We start from the raw sequence: 19,468 nt of genomic DNA, 5'->3' as shown, positions 1-19,468 counted from the left end.
TATGATACGATATCTTTATTGTCATTGTCCCTTGCGGAACAGTGAAATTGAAAACTACTTAATGATAGACAAAGAACACCCAATCTACTATATATATTTTGGAAAGTAGTTTGTCTGTCTTCCTGTCCTCTAGAAGTTTGTCTGCCTCTCAATATATAATCACCAGACTTGCCACAATGACTCCTGATATGGGGAAGGTGGACTGTTACCATTTGGGCACCTGGTGCTATTTTGAAATGCGAATTCAGTATGCTTTCTCACATTGACGGGCTCTCTGGATATCGTTGCCAAACTCAGCATGAGGACTCACAAGGCAGGGGTGGCAGTCTTCATTGTTGCTTGCGTGCCGGGCGCCATTTTAAATCAAGATGGCTGTCAGGGTACTGCCATCGAAAGGGGGGAGGGGGGCAGAAGCGTACAGGGAGCCTCCACCGTTGCTGAGCAGTAACACTTCGTCAGGGAGTGGAAAGAGTGATGCCTCTGGTGAAGCGGAGGTAGAAAGGAGGGGCGAAGTGAGGCAAAGGTTCACAGAGGTTACTGTGGAGCCCTAGCACCTCACCCAGTCAGGATGGTCGGGAAACAGACATGCCTCTTTTGTCGCCTAGTTTTTGCAAGGGGGTCAAACGTAAAGAAAGGAGGTGGAGATTTGGGGTATCTAAGTTCTTATGCTGGGGGGACGGGACAGGAAGGAGCCACTCCCGGAATCTGCAAGTGACTGAGGCAGACATGAACTTTGGGTTTCTGCACTGTACATAGTTTGCACTAAATGAAACCTGTAAAAAGCAGGTCGGAGTCCTGGCTGTTTACTCGTGAGCAACCACCAGCACCCCTGACAATGGCAGACCAAAATGTGACTTTGGTGTGACTTTGCCTGATTTTTGGCATGATGGGTTCAAACTCACAAATTATACTGATAAAAAAGCCACAGTATTTTGGGGTTTCTACAAATTCCTGTGAAGTGCCAGTAACTTCTAGCTGGCAGGAAATAATTCTTTTGAAAACTACCACTTTATGAAAATTAGCTCTGTGAAAAAGACATATAATTTACACATTTAAATGTTCCTGCTCAAAAGAACATCTCATCTCTTAAACACTATCCAGCCTTTTAAATGAGGGCAGTTCAACCCTCAGTCTATTCAGCGGAATTGCCGCCATTTATTTGTTTGTCTGTCTCCTACTTCATGAATAGGATTGCACTGCCCTTATTTTAGTAGGAAACTTGCTTCATTTTCCTCAGTATTACTGGATTCCACTTTAATAGGCCGTAAATTTCTTCACCGACAGTATCTCTCTGTGACGCACAAAAGTATTTCATCTTACCTTGACTGATGTTCTGATGACTCGAAGCCTCTATAGGATTTGTTAACATCAAGAAGAAAAATATCCTCAGGGTTGGGGTCATTTTCCCTGTTGCCTTATGGTGTTGAGATAGCCAAAAGAAAGAGGAAGAAAGAGGTTTCGCCCAGCTTTGTGATTTGAACAAAATAATATCTGCATTGCTTGTTGCCATTGTAGTGTTGCCTGACTGTAAAATTTTGGTAGTTTTTTTTTTTTAAATTGCAGCAAATTTAAGAGCTTGGACACACACAGTTTTTTCTTTCAATGCTTGATGTTAGCATATGTTACTCAGGCTCCATCTGCACAATACATTTAAAGCAGTATCGTACCACTTTCAATAGTCATGGCTTCCCCACAGAATCCTGGGAACTGTAGTTTGTTAAAGGTGCCGGCCATTGTCTGGAGACCCCCTTTCCCCCCACAGAGCTCTAATCCCCAGAGCGGTTTAACAACCGGTCCCTCTTCTCGTCCTACTAGCCTCGGTGGGCACCAGCCACTACGACCCCTTTCTCTCTCAAACTGGAGGGAATGTCTCTCCTAAAATGGTCCTGGCCACCTGCAACAAGGGTTTGTATTACTACGACCAGGGCCAGCCGAAAACATTTTGGCACCTGAGGTGAACCACAAAATGGCACCTCCCTCCCTGCCAGGGAAGGAGGAGTGAGTGAAAATATATGTCTGGAACAATTGGCAAATGATGATCCACATCAGGATCTGCTGCCCCTGTGTATCATGCTGCCTGAGGCAGTTGCCTCACCTCGCCTCATGTGTGGGCTGGCTCAGTCTACAACTAAAAAAAAGAAAAAAGATATGAGGATCAACTTCCAGCCCAGTTTTCTTTGTGAGTTAATTGTGTTCCAAGGACCTGCCCCTGGCTTTGTGCGTGTAAGATCCCAGGCTAAACCAAATTCACCTGGCTTTATCATTTTTTCCAAATGTGGGCTGGCTATTATTTGTTTATTACATAAATTACTGCCACTACTCAAACAAATTGCCCAGGAAAGTTTATCTATCTATCTATCTATCTATCTATCGATTGATCCATCATAAAAAATTAAACAGCTGAATAAGACAGTTTTACCATTTCCTGCAAGCCAACCTGAACAGGATCAAAAATATCATGGAGCTTAAAGGTAAAGGACCCCTGGATGGTTAAGTCCAGTCAAAGGTGACTATGGGGTTGTGGTACTCATCTTGCTTTCAGGCAGAGGGAGCCAGTGTTTCTCCACAGACAGCTTTCCAGGTCATGTGGGCAGCATGACTAAACCGCATCTGGAGCAACGGGACACCGTGACGGAAGCCAGAGCACATGGAAATGCCATTTACCTTCCCGCTGCAGCTGCACCTATTTATCTACTTGCACTGGTGTGCTTTCAAACTGCTAAGTTGGCAGGAGCTGGGACAGAGCAATGGGAGCTCACCTTGTGGCGGGGATTCGAACCTCTAAGCTTCTGATCAGCAAGCCCAAGAGGCTCAGTGGTTTAGACCACAGCGCCACCCGCGTCCCATGCATCATGGAGCATAAAATAACTTCAACAATAGTGTGATTGAAGATTATGAGCATCTGATCTTGGGAACCAGCTTGATTTATTAGACCCATCCATCTTCGCTGTGTGGAAAAGCTACCTGTACTCCCCTTTCCGCTAGTCCATGGGGAGTTCTCCAGTACATCTGTGTCATTCATAGGTATTCAGTTTCCCTTACAATGAACTCAGTTGTACTTGTTTCTGCCTTTGCCCTATTAATTTGCACGACATGGCTTACAAATCCAGTCCTCCACTGACAAATTCAGTTCTCTGCCTTTCCTGCTTTTCTGCATTTTAAATTTTTATTTAACCAGATTTATATGCCACTTAATAAAACAACAATAGCCCTCTAAGTAGTTTACATGAAATAATATAAAGTATTCAGAAGAAAATACCAGTAGAATCACCAGACTTGCTTTTAGACATTATCAAAATATGGATAAAATCAACAGTTTTGGAAGCAAATGTGCTTCATAAAAGTGGCATGCCAATGTAGGCTTGCCTAAACCAAAAAGTTTTGAGCAGATGTCAAAAATGGTGCAATGAAGGCTAATATCAATAGACTGGGAGCTCCAGAGAATAAGTACTGCCACATTAAATGACTGATACCTCTCAAGGGCAGAACAAACATACATGGTGCTTGTAAAAGTGCCAATTCTGCAGATCAAAGTGGTCAGAGTGGACTCATCTTTCAAAGCAATCCTGCAATCCTATGCATGCTTACTTATGCATGTTTATAAGTTCCACTGAGTCCAAAGAGACTTACTTCCAAGTAAGCAAGCCTGGGATTGTAGCCTCCCTTGTTCACTCCTGTATCTACTGTTTTACTTTATATTTCATTGTATAAAATTCCCAGCAACAATAAATAAATAATGGGCTTGAAATATAATTTTTAGGGTTGTAGATTCCTTCAATTAGCATTTTTAAAATTTATTATAGTAAATAGTCTCTGAACTGGGTGAGGGAGCTTTAACCCTTTGCCTCTTGGTGGGGTTTCAAACCCACTTTGACTCCTCTCCAAGCCTGCTGTTTGCATTAGAATAAAAACTTCTATTGGGAGAACAGTGGGAGACAAATAGTTGAAGGCCATCCAGAAAACTTTATGTTATGGGGGTGGCACTGAATGTCACAAACAAACAAACAATTGACACCTCTAAGATTTCGGCAGGCATTGCTCCCCATTCACACACTTATTTCTTTCGCTTTTGCAACAGTGAGGACTAGAATCTTGTTTTGTTTTAAAACTTGTGCATCAAAGAAGAAATCCCGAGGCTGTTCCAAATCACAGAATACACAGGGGGATTTCTTTTTTTAAAAAAAGGAAGGAAAAAAAGCACCACACACAATCCAACTTGTACTCAAAAGACCTATCAAGTTTCTTCTCGGCGATTATTTTGATAGTAGATCCTGAAACAAAGAAGGTAAAACTACTGCAAGCTTTTATTTGCCTTTTGAGTTCAAAGCAGAGTGGGAATGAATTCCTAGCCTTATCGCTGGATTGTTTGAGTGAAACAGTGCCCTGGTGGAAGCCTTTGCACTGATCTCCAGCTGGCATTACAACCCAGAAGCAACGATAAAGGTGCACACAGAGAGATACCTGTCCTCAGCATCTCCCAGATGTGATTGCCAGACACTTTTAAGTGAGAAGGAGCTCTCAAAATTCTGCAGGGCTGGAGTGGTGGAGGGAATGGAGCGTGGGGGGAGAGATCAGATGAGAGGACTACTTGCTGTACTTAATAGTAGCAGTTCTGCTTTGCAGCCAAGGTTATCCCACCCATATATCTGTGCCAGGGCAATGTTTCCCAAAATTCCCCATCCACCACAGACCACCTGAAAATTGCTGCAGGTCTTGCCCTAGCACACAGAACCATTTCCCTGCTTGTTGTAGCAATTGCGATGAACTGCGCTACTTTTATTTCTTACACATCGTGTATTGTTGCATTAGAATCCAAACTGCAATGCAATTAAACGCAACCTGGAAGAACCGAAAGGAGCAATAAAAAATATAATGAAAAATATAAATATGAATATTTAATGTGACTGACGTGCTGTCCAGCCTGTCGCCAGCAACAAAACCACAGACACGCCATGGGGCGTCTGAATGATGCTTGCAGACCACCCATGGGTCACCGTTTGGGAAATGCTGTGCTAGGGAATGCAAGAGAGAGAGAGAGCTGGGAAGGGAACTGTGCCATCGCTGTCCTATGTGGTGATGATAAGGTGGCTTGACACCCAGGGACGAAAAAGAGGATTTCTTTCAACCCAAAAATAGGGCATCAGTTTGCATGAAATTTGTATATGCATATTGCAAACTGATAATTTCTATAATTTAAGTAGAAATACAGTGCATCTCATCTGAGTGGAAAAGGCACCAGGCAGCTTGCGTACTCAGTCTGCTGGCTGTAGATAGACAATTACGAGGGTTCCTTCTCCTTTGTATGATTCCTTAGTTTCAAGCCAGGCTTGGACTGGGCAACCCTCAAACAGAGGCAGTGTGGTGTAGTGGTTAGAGTGTTCAACCAGCCATGAAGCTTACTAGGAGGCCTTAGGCCAGTCACTGCCTCTAGGCCTATCCTACCTCACAGGGTTGCTGTGAGGATTAAATGAGGAGAGGCAAGTACCATGCACATCACCTTGAGCTCATTGGAGAAAAAGGTGGGCTAAAAATGCTACAAATAAATAATAAACAAACCGATAAATAAATGATACTTGCAAATAGAGGGCTGTCCTCCATAAAGCAGGGCACAGGGCCACCCTACGTACTGAGCCAGTTTGAAAGTTTGTTAGCTGAATTTCTGGCATTTTCATGGATTATAAGCATTCCCAGAAAATATATCGTGTGTTCCTGATTTCTCTCCTCAACCACAGGTTTTGTTTCCATCATCTCTGGCAAATGAATACCACTTGGAATTATATTCATTTATGTCACACAACTTATGTCCTTGTATGTTAGAAAGCCCGTAATTTCTTTAATGCCGAATGCCAAAATAAAAAATAAAAGAATGGGAAAAGGAAGGATTTGATTCTGTTCCTTTTGAGCAGCTCAGCATCAGAGGGGGAAAAAGCAACACCTTGTTTTACTTCAGAAACTTTGACTGAAAGAAACCAAAGCAATAAAGAAGACCAAACAACAAACCAAATATTATTTGCAAGCATTTAAAAGAGGTATTACTCTATTTGCAAGCATTTTAAAAATGGTAGTGGAATGAAAAGGCAAACTTCACATTGTGACTTACCTTATGCAAAATCCGTGAAGGTCAAGTTCTGAGAATCGTAAGTAGCTATTTTTCTCAGCTCCACCACGAATTCTAAGAGGTTTACTTTTTGGAAAAAGAGATTGCTACGAAACGCCAGTTCTGCACCTTGGAAGGTGAAGACAGACAAGGAGACTGGGAAAGAGGCTCAGGTGTACAGAAGAACAGAAGAGAAAGTCAAAAGGCAGCTGAGAGGCTATAAAAAGAGAGAAAAAGGGAAAGAACATGCGAGGGGTTGGATGTCAAAGAAAAAGTGACTTGAAACAGGAAAACTGACCTGACTCTGTTTGTCTGCTGTTCCTTTGGGGCTTGCAGCTCAGTGTCCTGGTAGCTTCCAAGCAAGGCAGTCGGTCACCTGAGAGATGGAAAAGGACTGCCCTACAAACAGGGGCAAAATATTCACAAGTACTACTCTCTGCATTTAAGGTTAAAGAGATTTGGGGGAAATGCTAACCCAGAAAGCCCGCTCACAATATCAAATTGCCAGGAAATGCTCTAACAGTTTCCATCAACAACATATACTTTTATAAACTTATTTTGAAAGGGCACATTAAAAAGAGTTAATAGGTATTCTGTATTTTCAAAGCTGTAGTATCAAAGTTGGTTATGGTGTTTGGTTTTCAACAGCAAAGGGCAACATTTGGCATACATGAGAAGACAAGCCGCCTTATCGCACAGGTGCAACAACACACACACACACACACACACACACACACACACACACACACACAGAGCTTTTTGAAATATGGCAACCCTAGTGTAAAGTTGAGAGTTAAGCATTATAATTCCATTTTACTACTTCTAAATGAGGTTTAGAAATAGTTTAACACCCTTAATTGAAGGAAGGTGAGGACAGGTGACCTCACCTAGGCCCGAAGTCACCCCCCCCCCAAGCAGGCTCAAAGCTTCTCAAAAGCTTTTCAAAATCATTTTCTCAGCAGCTAAGCATCAGAAACATTCCGCTTGCTGTAACTAAAAAGATTGCAACAAGGTAGAGAACAGAGCCCATTGTCTTCTCAGGCCTTTCTCAGAACCACATTGCAACTTGCTTTCTCTCCGGGAACCATGCCAAAGCACAAGAATGAAACAACTGGAACACACTGAAACCCCCTCACCCCCTTTCCTGCCAAGAGTCCACAATAGTCCCAAGACAGCTTTCTGTACATGCTCAGGAACCTCAACATGGGGCAGGACTCCTGAGGGAGGAGAAAGGAGGAGGGAACTGGAAAGGGGTATATATGCTTGTGCACAGGACTGTGAACTTCGTGCATGCTTTTTGTGACTTATCACACTTGCTCCTTCTACCAGTTCATGGATGGTAGAAATAAAAGCCTTTTCTCCAAAACTATTCCTTGAGTCTCTGTTGACTCCCACTTCCCTTTCCCAGGCGCAATATTTTTCCCACCCGAGGGCAAAGCCTCATAAGGCTACATAATGATTTTTAACTGAGTATTTCAGGCTGCAATTCTATATGATACTCATTTGCCTGGCACTATGCTCCATTGAACTCAATGAGCCTTACCTCTGAGTAGACACATATGCATATTTATTTGGGTGTAAGATCCATTCAGCTGAGCAATACACACAAATATAATCTCACATGGAGCTGTCCTGTATAAATGAATGTTTTCCTCTCCATTTGCTTTCTGGTAGCATTTCCAAAATTTGGGGAATTGCCGATATGCCTTTCCTCTCTCCACTCACAACTCCCATCTGTTTATTTCCTATGAGGTAAATATCCTGAGTTCCCTCAGTCTTTCTCTTCAAAATCTCGTCATTTTTGTAAGTTTTCTTTTCTCTTAACCCTTTCAAAGTTCAAATGGGAGGCCCAGGCCTGAACAAAGTATCCAGATGAGGACTTAAAATTGCTGAGCAAAGTAGCATGAGTAATGGAATCGGTACTAGTAAGGAATGCCCCTCTGTAATTTATTTGTATGGACATTTTTTTTTAATGATTTTTGTTCTTCTTCTGAGAATTTGTTGGCTTGTCTGCGTGTGGGGATGTTGCAGACTTCAGGTGATCGCTTCCAAGCTATTAACAATTGCGTGAGGGGAGCACAGGAACGTAATAACTTTATGGATCAGTCCAGTGGCCCATATAGCTCAGCATCCTGTTCTTGCTGTGGTGAACTAGATGCCCACGAGAACCCTTACACTACTTTTACAGATATTTTCCTCATATGTTTAATAATAATAATAATAATAATAATAATAATAATAATAATAATAATAAATATTTATACTCCGCCCATCTGGCTGGGTTTCCCCAGACACTCTGGGCGGCTCCCAACCGAATATTAAAAACACAATACAGCATTAAACATTAAAATTCCCTAAACAGGGCTGCCTTCAGATGTCTTCTAAAAGTCAGATAGTTCTTTATTTCCTTGACATCTGATGGGAGGGCGTTCCACAGGGCAGGCGCCACCACCGAGAAGGCCCTCTGCCTGGTTCCCTGTAACCTCACTTCTCGCAATGGGGGAACCGCCAGAAGGCCCTCAGCGCTGGATCTCAGTGTCCGGGCTGAATGATGGGGGTGGAGACGCTCCTTCAGGTATACAGGGCCGAGGCTGTTTAAGGCTTTAAAGGTCAGCACCAACACTTTGAATTGTGCTCGGAAATGTACTGGGAGCCAATGCAGATCTCTCAGGACCAGTGTTGCATGACAATTGAAAATATAATGGGGAGGCCAATATTGTCTCTGAGGGTTTCTGGCTAGGGATGAATGAAAACCAATTTCTGTTCGATGTCAGCATCACAGACTCTCCAAGTGTCCCTATTTTCCAGGGACATCCCTAATTTAGAAAAGTCGTCCCAGTTTCTGATTTGATCCTAGAATGTCCCTCTTTTCCTTAGGATGTCCCTATTTTCATTGAAAAAATGTTGGAGGGTACAGAGTTATCCAATCCCCCGAGCCGTCTGAAGGCAATTGTGTATAGGGAAGTTTTTTAAAAGAATGTTTAATGTTTTACAGTGGTACCTCGGGTTACATACGCTTCAGGTTACATACGCTTCAGGTTATAAACTCCGCTAACCCAGAAATATTACCTCAGGTTAAGAACTTTGCTTCAGGATGAGAACAGAAATCGTGCTCTGTTGGCAGTGGGAGGCCCCATTAGCTAAAGTGGTGCTTCAGGTTAAGAACAGTTTCAGGTTAAGAACGGACCTCCGGAACAAATTAAGTACTTAACCCGAGGTACCACTGTATTATGTTTTTATGTATGTTTGAAGCTGCCCAGAGTGCTGGGGCAACCCAATAAGATGCGTGTGGTATAAATAGTAAATTATCATTATGGAATGGGACGTCCCTATTTTTATCGGAGAAATGTTGGAGGGTATGACATCGCTTTTGGGTCTTTGCTGTCCTGCAAGCTGAGAATTTTGTAAACAAAAAAAAAATAAAACTCATTACAGGTTCACAAGGTAGTTCAAGGGCTGCCTTTCAGATTTGACATTCTCATCCACCTGCCTCAGGTAAAACAATTCCTTGAAGTAGCCTGTGGCAGCCATCTTTTTTTTTTTTGTTTCATCCAAGTTCCTGAGAGAATGAGCTGCCAGCTTGTATTTGCTGTGCTTTCTTTCCACTTAGAGCAGCTGTTGCTACCTATGAAAACTTGAACGTCACCCCTGGGAAAACGTTTTTAAAACTGTAAGCAATGGAAACATTCAGCAGAAAAGTCCAGAGAACTGGAGACTGCACCACAAAACCACACACAGAGATCCATGATGAGGATGTGAGATTGGGAAACAATGAACAGAAAGGACGTGCCTCAAACTCAGCCTTGAGAGCTAGACATGTATACAAGATAACACAGTCGCGTACGCCAGAAAGGGAGAGCCAAAGGGTGATGCCCACACTGAGAAGGGAGTAAAAATGAATAGAGTAGATTGAACAATGTATTAGGAATGTGCTGAATTCTGGTAGATAGATTGTAAGCCAAGCCTCCAAAAGAGGGGCGGCAGCTAGGGATAAAACTGCTGTGCTTATGCCCGATCGGGGCTCTTCGTATCCACGGGTACGAGGGGTCCGCCTTTGCAAACGCGCTAATAAAAAGGTTACCCTTATATTGAAGTCCTTTGTCAGTTTCTATCCACGGACAACTTCCCACAACTTTTGGCGCCCAACGTGGGGCTCTCGACGGGCTGCTCGGGGGGATCTCGGAATCCGGGTAGGCGCCCCTCCGTCTTTTCGGAGTGACCCGAGCCGGAGTCCACCCGTGACGGTTCACGAGGGCTAAAAGACAGGACTTGATATAGGGGGATAGAGAGAGAGAACTAGGTCTCATTTTTGGCGGTCCGGGACCGCGAGCACCCATTGGCGGTCCGGGACCGCGAGCACCCAGCGGGGACGCCCGCCTGTTCACTAGTTGCGAGAAGCGACGCTGGACTGTACTGGGTGAGTAGACGTGGGAAAGTGAAGAAACTTGTGGGCTGTGGAACGGGACGGGGGCGAGAGAATCGTCTCCTGAACGGAAGAGAGGTTCCATACGGACGCGTGAGTGTGGATCAGGGTTCTGCCCTGACGGGAGGATTAGCTTGCGGTTCCGTCTTTCCCGCGAGGGGAGCGGCCAGGCGATTCCGCGTGAGTGTGTGTGTGTGTGCGAGTCGGAGACACTGTAAACATGGGCAAGAGTCAGAGTAAGGGAAGGGGAAAGGGGAAGGTGAAAAAGGAGCTGCCCTAAAGGAGAGGAGGCAGCTGCGTAGACTTTGAAGCAAAGCGGGGCTGCAGAATAGAAGAGAAAAGTGGCTTCGAAATAGGGTTGGAGAAAGGGGAATGAGGTTTTCAACCAGTACAAGGTTCTAGGGGTTTAATGTGTATTGGAGGGTCAGAGACTCCCAGTTTCATATTTTGAAAGTGGGGGTTTGTCTCTTGATCTTTCTTACCTTTAAGCAATTAAAAGGTGGATGATTGGTGTGTATTCTAGCTTGTGCATGTTTTAAAAGTTGCAACGTTACACCAGCCTTTCCAGTGCTAGACCTTGCACACCTCTTGATAGGCCTGGCAATGTAAGGCTGTCTAGAATGCTCCTTGCAGAGTTTGGAAGAACTCTGGTTTTGTTTGTTTCTTTGCTTGCAGTAAAATACAGTTTTCTAAAAACTTTAAAGTTTTTTTAGTTAGTGAAAACCAATGCTGTGCTCTTCAGTGCTCTGTGGGCAAAGCATAGAGCTATTCCATATAGAAGAGTATAAATACAACACAATGTGTGTCGCTCCTGGTTTCTTGTGTTGTCTCAACATGAAGGTCCAGGTTCAGGGTAGTAATCTTGAACATACATTTAATCTACAAGCAAACACTGCTGTGTGGGCAATGTCTAACTGAGCAAACTTAAAGATTGGGGGGTGCACAAAGAGGGCCGCAGAATATGAGAGAGGATAACGGTCTGGGAGCAAGAGAGTTGAGAAGAGTGAGGAGGGGTGAAGGTGTCTAAGGACAAACTACAGTTTGTACAGCGGAAGGTAAAGTATTTGGGACACTTACTAGAAGGGGGAACAAGGAAATTGGATCCAGAAAGAGTTAAGGGAATTTTAGAATTACAACCTCCTAGAAACAAAACAGATGTAAGAAGAATGTTGGGACTCCTAGGATACTGTAGACTGTGGATAGATCAATTTGCCAAGCTGGTCCGGTTTTTAAACCGGAAACTGGCCGGAGATGGTAGAATAACATGGGAACAGGACGATGAACAAAGATGGGAAGAAGTAAAGAAAACATTGATAGGGGCCCCTGTCCTAGCTCTACCAAACCTCCAACAGCCGTTCCACCTATATGTAACTATTAGTTCTCAGACTGCTGTCGGAGTCCTAGCCCAAAAGAGAGGGGGGCGGTATCAGCCAGTAGCTTATCTTAGCAAAACCCTGGAGCCAGTGGTGCGAGCATGGCCCACGTGTATCCAGGTGGTGGCAGCAGCAGCTGAGCTCCACGATACTAACTGGGGCAGCCTCCACCTGGATGACGGATGGCCGCCTAACCCACTACGAAACAGTGCTACGTACCAGCCCTGATATTACATTAGGAACTGATCAGAATTTAAATCCAGCAGAGTTCTTGATAGGAGAAAGGAAAGAATGGGAACCAGATGAGCATGATTGCTTGGGCACTATACAATTAATGGCAAAGGTTCGAGAGGATTTATCAGAAATCCCTTTAGTAATGGGGGAGAGATGGTACGTTGATGGATCTAGTTATGTTGAGGAAGGAAAAAGGAAGTCAGGATATGCTGTAGTTAAGGAAGATGGGGAGATAATCGAAAGTGGGGCTTTGCCGGCGAACTGGTCGGCCCAGAAATGTGAGATTATGGCCCTGGCACGGGCTCTCGAGTTGGCAAGGGGCTTAGAGGTAACCATATGGACAGACTCCTGCTATGCATGGGGGGGGGTGGTACATACCTTTGGTAGGACTTGGCGGGACCGGGGATATATTAAGGCGGATGGAAAGCAAATAGAACACATGGCATTACTAGAAAGACTATTAAATGCCCTCACTGGACCAGAAAAGGTCGCAGTGGTTCATGTTCCAGCCCACACCAGAGGGACGAGCCCCGAAGAAGTAGGAAATAGGTGGGCTGATTTGAGAGCAAAGGAAGCTGTCAGGGGCACCCCTAGAGCCGCACTGGTACAACAATATAGTTTGAAAGTACCTGTCCTGACCAAAGCAGATACAGAAAACCTGGTCTTTACCCCCCAAGAGATAGATTACATGAAAAAGGAGGGATGGGAACAAAGGGATAATAGATGGGAAACCCCAGAAGGACCCCCCCCTTGGGATTACAATACTACAGAGGGAAGGGCGGCCTTAGAGACTTATCACAGAAATGTTTTAGAAGGCATGAGACGGGCAGCGGAAAGGCCTACAAATATGGCGAAATTCTCAAAAATGATTTCTTCTCATCTCTGTTCTTGCTAAAAGACTGTTGCAGCTAGAAGCGAGTGAACTAACTGTTTCTAACATTCATTCATGAAAGTAACAGGACATCAGTTTGTTTTTTTTCCTTGTGCCAGGCGCTTGGAGGTAGCTTCAGAGCGTTATCTCTTGGCTCCTATTCCAAGAAGGACACTGCTGCATTCAGCCAGCTACCCTGAACCTCACACTTTCTGGATTTACAGTTCAGCCACATAAACCCAGAAGGCCAAAAGTTACCCATCCCCCTGCCCCAAAGTATTAACCTGGAAAAGTGACTTTCTTAAAAAGCAAGTGAATGCTTTCTGTGAACTTTGTCAAGTTTTTCTTTTTAATGTGCAATTTTACTCTGAAAGGAGCTGCGGCATAGGAATTGATACTTTGAGGAATTTGAAACTTTGCCAGAAGCAAGGAGCGCATTGTTCTTTCTACAGACACTGGCAAATGAACTGAAATTTGCAACATGGCTTAGAGTTCTGAAACTTAGAGCACAGGAAGACTTTTAAAAATCTCGGCTGGCAAACTTAACCCAAGGAACAGAACTGTTAACCCCTTGCGAAGTTTCTTGCCATGCTGACCCCTTTGAGTTAATATATCAATTTGTTCTGTGCAATCGCTGCCGTCTTTGTTATCTCTTCTCTTAACAGGTGGACTTCACAGAGCTACCAGAGAGGGGGAGCAGAAATATTTGCTGGTGTTCAAAGATCACCTTACAGGACGTGGCGTTTTGGCCCAGCGTCCTCCCTTACTGGAACATCATAAAAGTGTGGAAGGCGGAGAAATTGCACCCTGCTTGGGAAGGTCCGTTCCAGGTATTGCTGACCACCGAGTGCAGTAAGGACCAGAGAGCACGGGTGGACTCACTATCACAGGGTCAAGAAAGCCCCGCAGGACTGGAGGGTAACTGTTGACCCCGATAATCCGCTGAAGGTGACGCTTAACCAGAAAGAATCCAAACGCTGACCTCGATGTGTCTATTCTGTACTTGCAAATGTTTTTATGAATGCTGTTGCTGCGCTCATTGCGAATGTTGTGTGTTATGTGTGCATTGCACTGAGTTGTGTGACATAATTTTTATAGAAGACATAATTATACAATATTGTGCCATCACCCTTGAGGGAGAGGTCAATTGCAGTCTGAGCTGGACTCCCACGGTAGTGCAAGCAGTAAACCAATTAAGACGGAGGCAATGATAGCAGGGTTCAGCCTCCTGATTATGCTAGGGAGTATCCTGGCCACCGAAATTCAAGATGAGAGCTGCAGCCAATGTATCCGAGTTACTAAAACTGGGACAGTAGTTACACGAACTTTAATGTATTATAATGTTGCCCCCGAGTGTGTAGTAGAATTAGACCCCTGTGTCCACAATCAGACCCAATATCTTAGATGTAAGACCCAAAAGAATGAAACGGAATGTTATGAGCCCCTAGCGGTGGGACCTATTACCTCTAGCATATATGTATATGGAAATAAAGGGGGAACGGCAAAGAAGGCAAGTGAAAGGGCACATATGTTTTCCCTAACACAAAATAGGCAGGGATATATAGCTCACAACTCCACCAGGGGCACGGAGAAGATACATGTTTGTTTTGATGCATGCATTGCTATTTCAAAGGGACAAGGGTCTAACGACCAAGCCGGAGTCACTTGTGGGTCATTAAGCTGGGAGAGAGCTTATCTCCAAGAGGATAAGTACCTGTTCCAGCAGGCTGCCGGTTCCAATGTAGGGGCCACTAAGATGGAATTATTGGTATACCAATGGGGTGGAAGAGATACCCCTATATAGGGGTCCGAAGGGGATAAATATCACCAGGGGAGCGGCTTCGACGGCCTGTGGGTCAGGACAATGCAATCCTGTATGTCTGTGGGCTAAGGAACTCCCTTCCACTAGACCTAAATATATTCACCTTGGTTTGGGGATAGATGGAAATGGGAAGGATCCTTATGGGCACCTAATCATAAAAGTACATACTACTAAGGTCAGCAAACAGCCAATCTCAGTATTTGAGAGCTTTGACAACAATTAAATAAATTACCTCTTCCCCCAAGAGCTCATAACATGTTTTTGAGTCTAGCTGAGACTATCGCCAAAGAGCTAACTGTGAAAAAATTGTTTTGTATGTGGAGGAACGAATATGGGAGTTATTATGTGAGTTTGAGGCAAGGTACAAAAGAGAGGGGGGATTGTGAGATTGGGAAACAATGAACAGAAAGGACGTGCCTCAAACTCAGCCTTGAGAGCTAGACATGTATACAAGATAACACAGTCGCGTACGCCAGAAAGGGAGAGCCAAAGGGTGATGCCCACACTGAGAAGGGAGTAAAAATGAATAGAGTAGATTGAACAATGTATTAGGAATGTGCTGAATTCTGGTAGATAGATTGTAAGCCAAACCTCCAAAAGAGGGGCGGCAGCTAGGGATAAAACTGCTGTGCTTATGCCCGATCGGGGCTCTTCGTATCCACGGGTACGAGGGGTCCGCCTTTGCAAACGCGCTAATAAAAAGGTTACCCTTATATTGAAGTCCTTTGTCAGTTTCTATCCACGGACAACTTCCCACAAGGAGATCAGATCAGTTTGCTCCAAAATGCGTAGCGAATGACTTTCTCAAGCACCCATAGTCTGGTTTCTCCCACCCTACCTGTAGCTACAACCCTGGAGTGTTTGCGTGTCTTATTACAAGACTGAAGTACAAATTCACAGGTTCTGGCAGCCAAAATAATATAAGTTTTCATTCTTTTCAAACTATTTTGTCGAAATGCGGAAAACGCAGAGTCTTTTACTCCTGTTCAGTTTAAGAATGCTTCCCCCTTTATTTATGACAGCCACCCTTCTTCGAATTCTCTCCTTAGAGATTATCGCATATATGAAAAGGAATTATTGATGTTTGAAATACAGGAAAACATAACCTTCAGGGAACAAAGATCAGAAAGCATGAGCTGCACTGCCATCTAGGTAGAAGGAAGGGGAACAACAAGAAGATTCCCTTCAACATTAGGCTTTTTTTGCTTCCCCGCTCCTGGTTAACCGATTCATAGAATAATAGGCTGCAGTCCAATGCACATCTGAGAGGAAACTCCATGGAGCACAGTGGAGCTTACTTCTGAGTGAAAATTCAAAGGATTATGCTGCCTTATGTTCTTTGGAGAGAAGCAACTGGAGAATTATATGAAAGGAATGTCCAATTCTGAAAGAATGGATCCCTAAATAGTTCCCAAAACAGACCTCTCACAGGTTGTAAGAGTTCAAAGGAGCCCAATTGTCTTATATCCTTAGCAGCTACTGAGTCATTTCAGGCCAAATAAATTTTAAAAAATAATTATTTATTTATACCCCACCCATCTGGCTGGGTTTCCTCAGCCACTCTGGGCGGCTCCCAATCAAATATTAAAACACAATACAGCATTAAACATTAAAAACTTCCCTAAACAAGGCTGCCTTCAGATGCCTTTTAAAAAGTAGGATAGTTGCTTATTTCCTTGACATCTGATGGGAGCTGGCCTCACTGAGATAGTAAACCTGTCCATGTTTTGTACCATTTCAGACTGCAAGGTAGTTTGGAGGCTCATAAGGGGGGAAATCTTCATAGAGATAACACTAGATGTTGTGGAGAAAGTTTCCAGCCTTCTTCTCCCCTTGATATGCTCCCTCCCCTTACATGTGATCTGTCTTGGCAGATGCACCTGACTTCACCTATGAATTTGGTGCCGGGCTTTTGATGGCATGACTATGCCCTGCCCCTCTGCCACCTCCTATTGTTCAGCCTCTCCCTCTTGTTAGTGTAATCTATAAATAGACTTTAAATGCTCCTTGCATAGTTTTGCCCCTAGCAACAGGTTTTCTCCCAGCAATAGGTCTTCCCCAGCAACAGACTTCTTTATTTGACATGCTCAGGAAGAAAGGAATGGGCTGTTGCTCTGTCCAGAGGGGAGGAATGAGTCTCTGTACATAGTTTTACTTTATTTTCCTTAGACCAGCAGTTGTATAAGTTGTAATGTTAATTCTTCAGTAAATAACTTAAGCAGAACTGGAATGGGTGAGGTGTTTATTCCCACATGAGAATTCATCAACAGATGAGCTAAACTGAGAAAAATGATTCTGGAAGACTTGCTGGGAGAGTCTGCAGACTGAAAAAGGAACCCCAAACGACAGCAATTTGCACAGACACCTCTGCCTGGTTAGAGTCCTTCCTACTTCCTGATGAGGCTCTGCACTCTTGGTAGGAAGGGAAATAGAGAGAACCAACAGATCTGATTCCCTCTCTCGGACATCATCTCTGGTTGCCAGCCCTCTAGCTCCTCACCATCTGCTCCTCCTCTGCCTGGAGCTGCCAAACCATGCCAAGCAGTCCATGACGATGAGAACACATGGCAACAGGACTAATGAGAACAACGCTTAACAGGACAAATGTACTTCTAACAAATGAACAACGAAACCAACAAGGTATTTTAATCATAAATGGAAAACAGGGAAATTCCCAGCTTTGCATGCAGGGATGGATGAATCTCTGCAATGCCAGCTTCTCATGTTTCCAAGCTTGCAATCAGTTCTCCACATCGGTTTGTGATGAATCAGCATCTTAGGTGTGCGTTTCTCACTGCATAGCAACAAGAACCTTGGCCATAGCAGTACACATGTTTTGTGGGCACAAACACCCTGGGTTTAATTCCTGACATCTCCAGCTGGGCTGTGGCAACCCAACCAGAGGGGCGCGGTACAAATAATAAAATTATTATTACTGGGCTGGAAAGCACCTACATGCTACCTTGGTTTGCTGTTGCATGTCAGAATAGACGCTACTGAGCCTACGATCTGATTCTGAATAAGGCAGTGTCGTTTGTTCATATGCTTTAACTCCGCAGGCAGAGCAGCCAAGCTTTGCAGACTAGTGAAGTTTATGTCTCCAACACTTCCTGCTAAGGAAAGAGGTGGGGAACCTGTGGTTTCTGAACTACAATCCTCATAACCCCTGACCATTGGGCCAAGCAGACTGGGGCTGATGGGAGTTGGAGTCCAACAGCACCTGGAGGGCCACAGGTCCCCCACCTGTGTTAAAGGATTGTAGGCAGCTGGGAAAGAGTTCATCCCAGGTTGTTGCAAGTTAAGGGTTTACAGTGCTGAATGATGCGGACCACAAGGCAACTTCCTATGTTTACATGCACGCACCCAAGTTATCTAAGGCTAAACAAGACTCCGTTTGCATAAATGAAGATTGGATACATGAGTCATCTCAAAAAAAGTTTTATTAGCATGATTAAAAACATGTGCTGAAGACCAACAGATAAAATAACTTCATCAACATGGAAGAAAATCCATCCCAACACTTGATAATCAATCCAGTTTTTCTACTGGACGGACAGCTTTATTGCCAGTATTCTCGCATGTCCTTGAAAAACCAGCTGCACTGGATCAGTTTATGTAGCTTCCTGGCTATGGCTGGATCATGATCCTTATCCATAGTTAGGTATAAAAATATCTTCGATTTATTGTTGGATTGCAGGTGCATCGTGGGGGTTAAGAAATCATCAACAGAAGAGTTCTTTTTTTTTTTTTAAAGAAAGAGTTCCTTCCCCCCCCCTTCCAAAACATACTACAAAGAAATTAGTATTTTGACCTTTAGACTTCATACATGATGTCGATTTAGAATGGATAACCACAATAGTTTTTCCTCCCATCCTGCAATTAATAAAAACCGAGAAAAAACCCCAAAATCAAAATGCTTCATTCACAGACTGCTTCTTGGGTTTGACTCAGAAGACACATTTACACTGGTTTGAGGACGAAGACAGCATCATCTAAGACGTAGTAGTCATTATACATGTCACCTTCACATAAGTATGGCAGTCTGGTGAACGCCTCTATGACAAAGCCAGCTTTCCTGAAAACCTCTGGCAAGCTGTTCACCTGTTCCTCCCACGTCTGTCCTTTGATTTCCAAAACTTCGGAAGGTTTATCCCACTTGCCACCTACTGAAAAAGCACATGGGGTTCGCGTTAGTTATTTATCTTTATTTAAATCTGTTTCACTTATCCTGCTTTTTGGCCTAATGACTCGAACAAGGCAGGCTGCGAATCCATTAGGAAAGGCAGAAATTACAACAACGAATCAAGGACAATAATGGACAAATCCTACGAGCAGCCGAGAGCCATAAAGCCCAGAGCGAGCTCTTCCCAAACAGCCAGACAGCATCCAAAGGTGAAAGAGAATAATCTTAATCCATCTTCTAAAAACCGGGAAAAAGGGAAAGAAACCTCCTTTCCCTATTAGGTCAAGAAATGCAAATTCCCCTCGCTGAAACATTGATGGGTATATGGAAAAACTTGTGCACAAACTGAGAGTACTTGATGGAATTTCTAAAACAGATAAATTTATTAAAACCTGGTTTGCCTTTCCAATTTACAAATTACTTAAAGATAGTGATATTAATTCCCCACTGCAATCTGCCTCAATT

General features: G+C 43.8%; 2 protein-coding genes across 3 annotated transcripts in view; both read right to left on the bottom strand.

Moving 5' to 3' along the window:
- OTOA (otoancorin) overlaps positions 1-9,815 on the bottom strand; it is a 49,520-nt gene extending 39,705 nt beyond the window's left edge. Inside the window, exons 1-4 of one of the 2 annotated variants that reach the window (XM_083474165.1) lie at positions 9,531-9,815; positions 6,396-6,496; positions 4,209-4,271; positions 1,321-1,414 (exon numbers count right to left, since the gene is read on the bottom strand). In XM_083474165.1, the coding sequence (XP_083330291.1) occupies positions 1,321-1,414; positions 4,209-4,271; positions 6,396-6,496; positions 9,531-9,628 (356 nt within the window). In that variant the 5' untranslated portion in view covers positions 9,629-9,815. Of the gene's footprint in view, positions 1-261; positions 817-1,320; positions 1,415-4,208; positions 4,272-6,395; positions 6,497-9,530 lie in introns of those variants that run through there. The other variant, XM_083474166.1, reaches the window with a different exon arrangement.
- Positions 9,816-18,242: 8,427 nt separating this feature from the next.
- The window catches only part of METTL9 (methyltransferase 9, His-X-His N1(pi)-histidine), a 28,782-nt gene continuing 27,556 nt past the window's right edge, over positions 18,243-19,468 (bottom strand). The window contains exon 5 of the mRNA XM_083474485.1: positions 18,243-18,986. Within this exon, the coding sequence (XP_083330611.1) occupies positions 18,781-18,986 (206 nt within the window). The 3' untranslated portion in view covers positions 18,243-18,780. The remainder of the gene's footprint in view (positions 18,987-19,468) is intronic.

This window comes from Podarcis liolepis (assembly GCF_965112155.1).
Source record: "Podarcis liolepis genome assembly, chromosome: 14".
NCBI classification, from domain to species: domain Eukaryota; kingdom Metazoa; phylum Chordata; class Lepidosauria; order Squamata; family Lacertidae; genus Podarcis; species Podarcis liolepis.
Note: the sequence above shows the minus strand (reverse complement) of the source record. Positions and strands in the feature narration are given on the sequence as shown.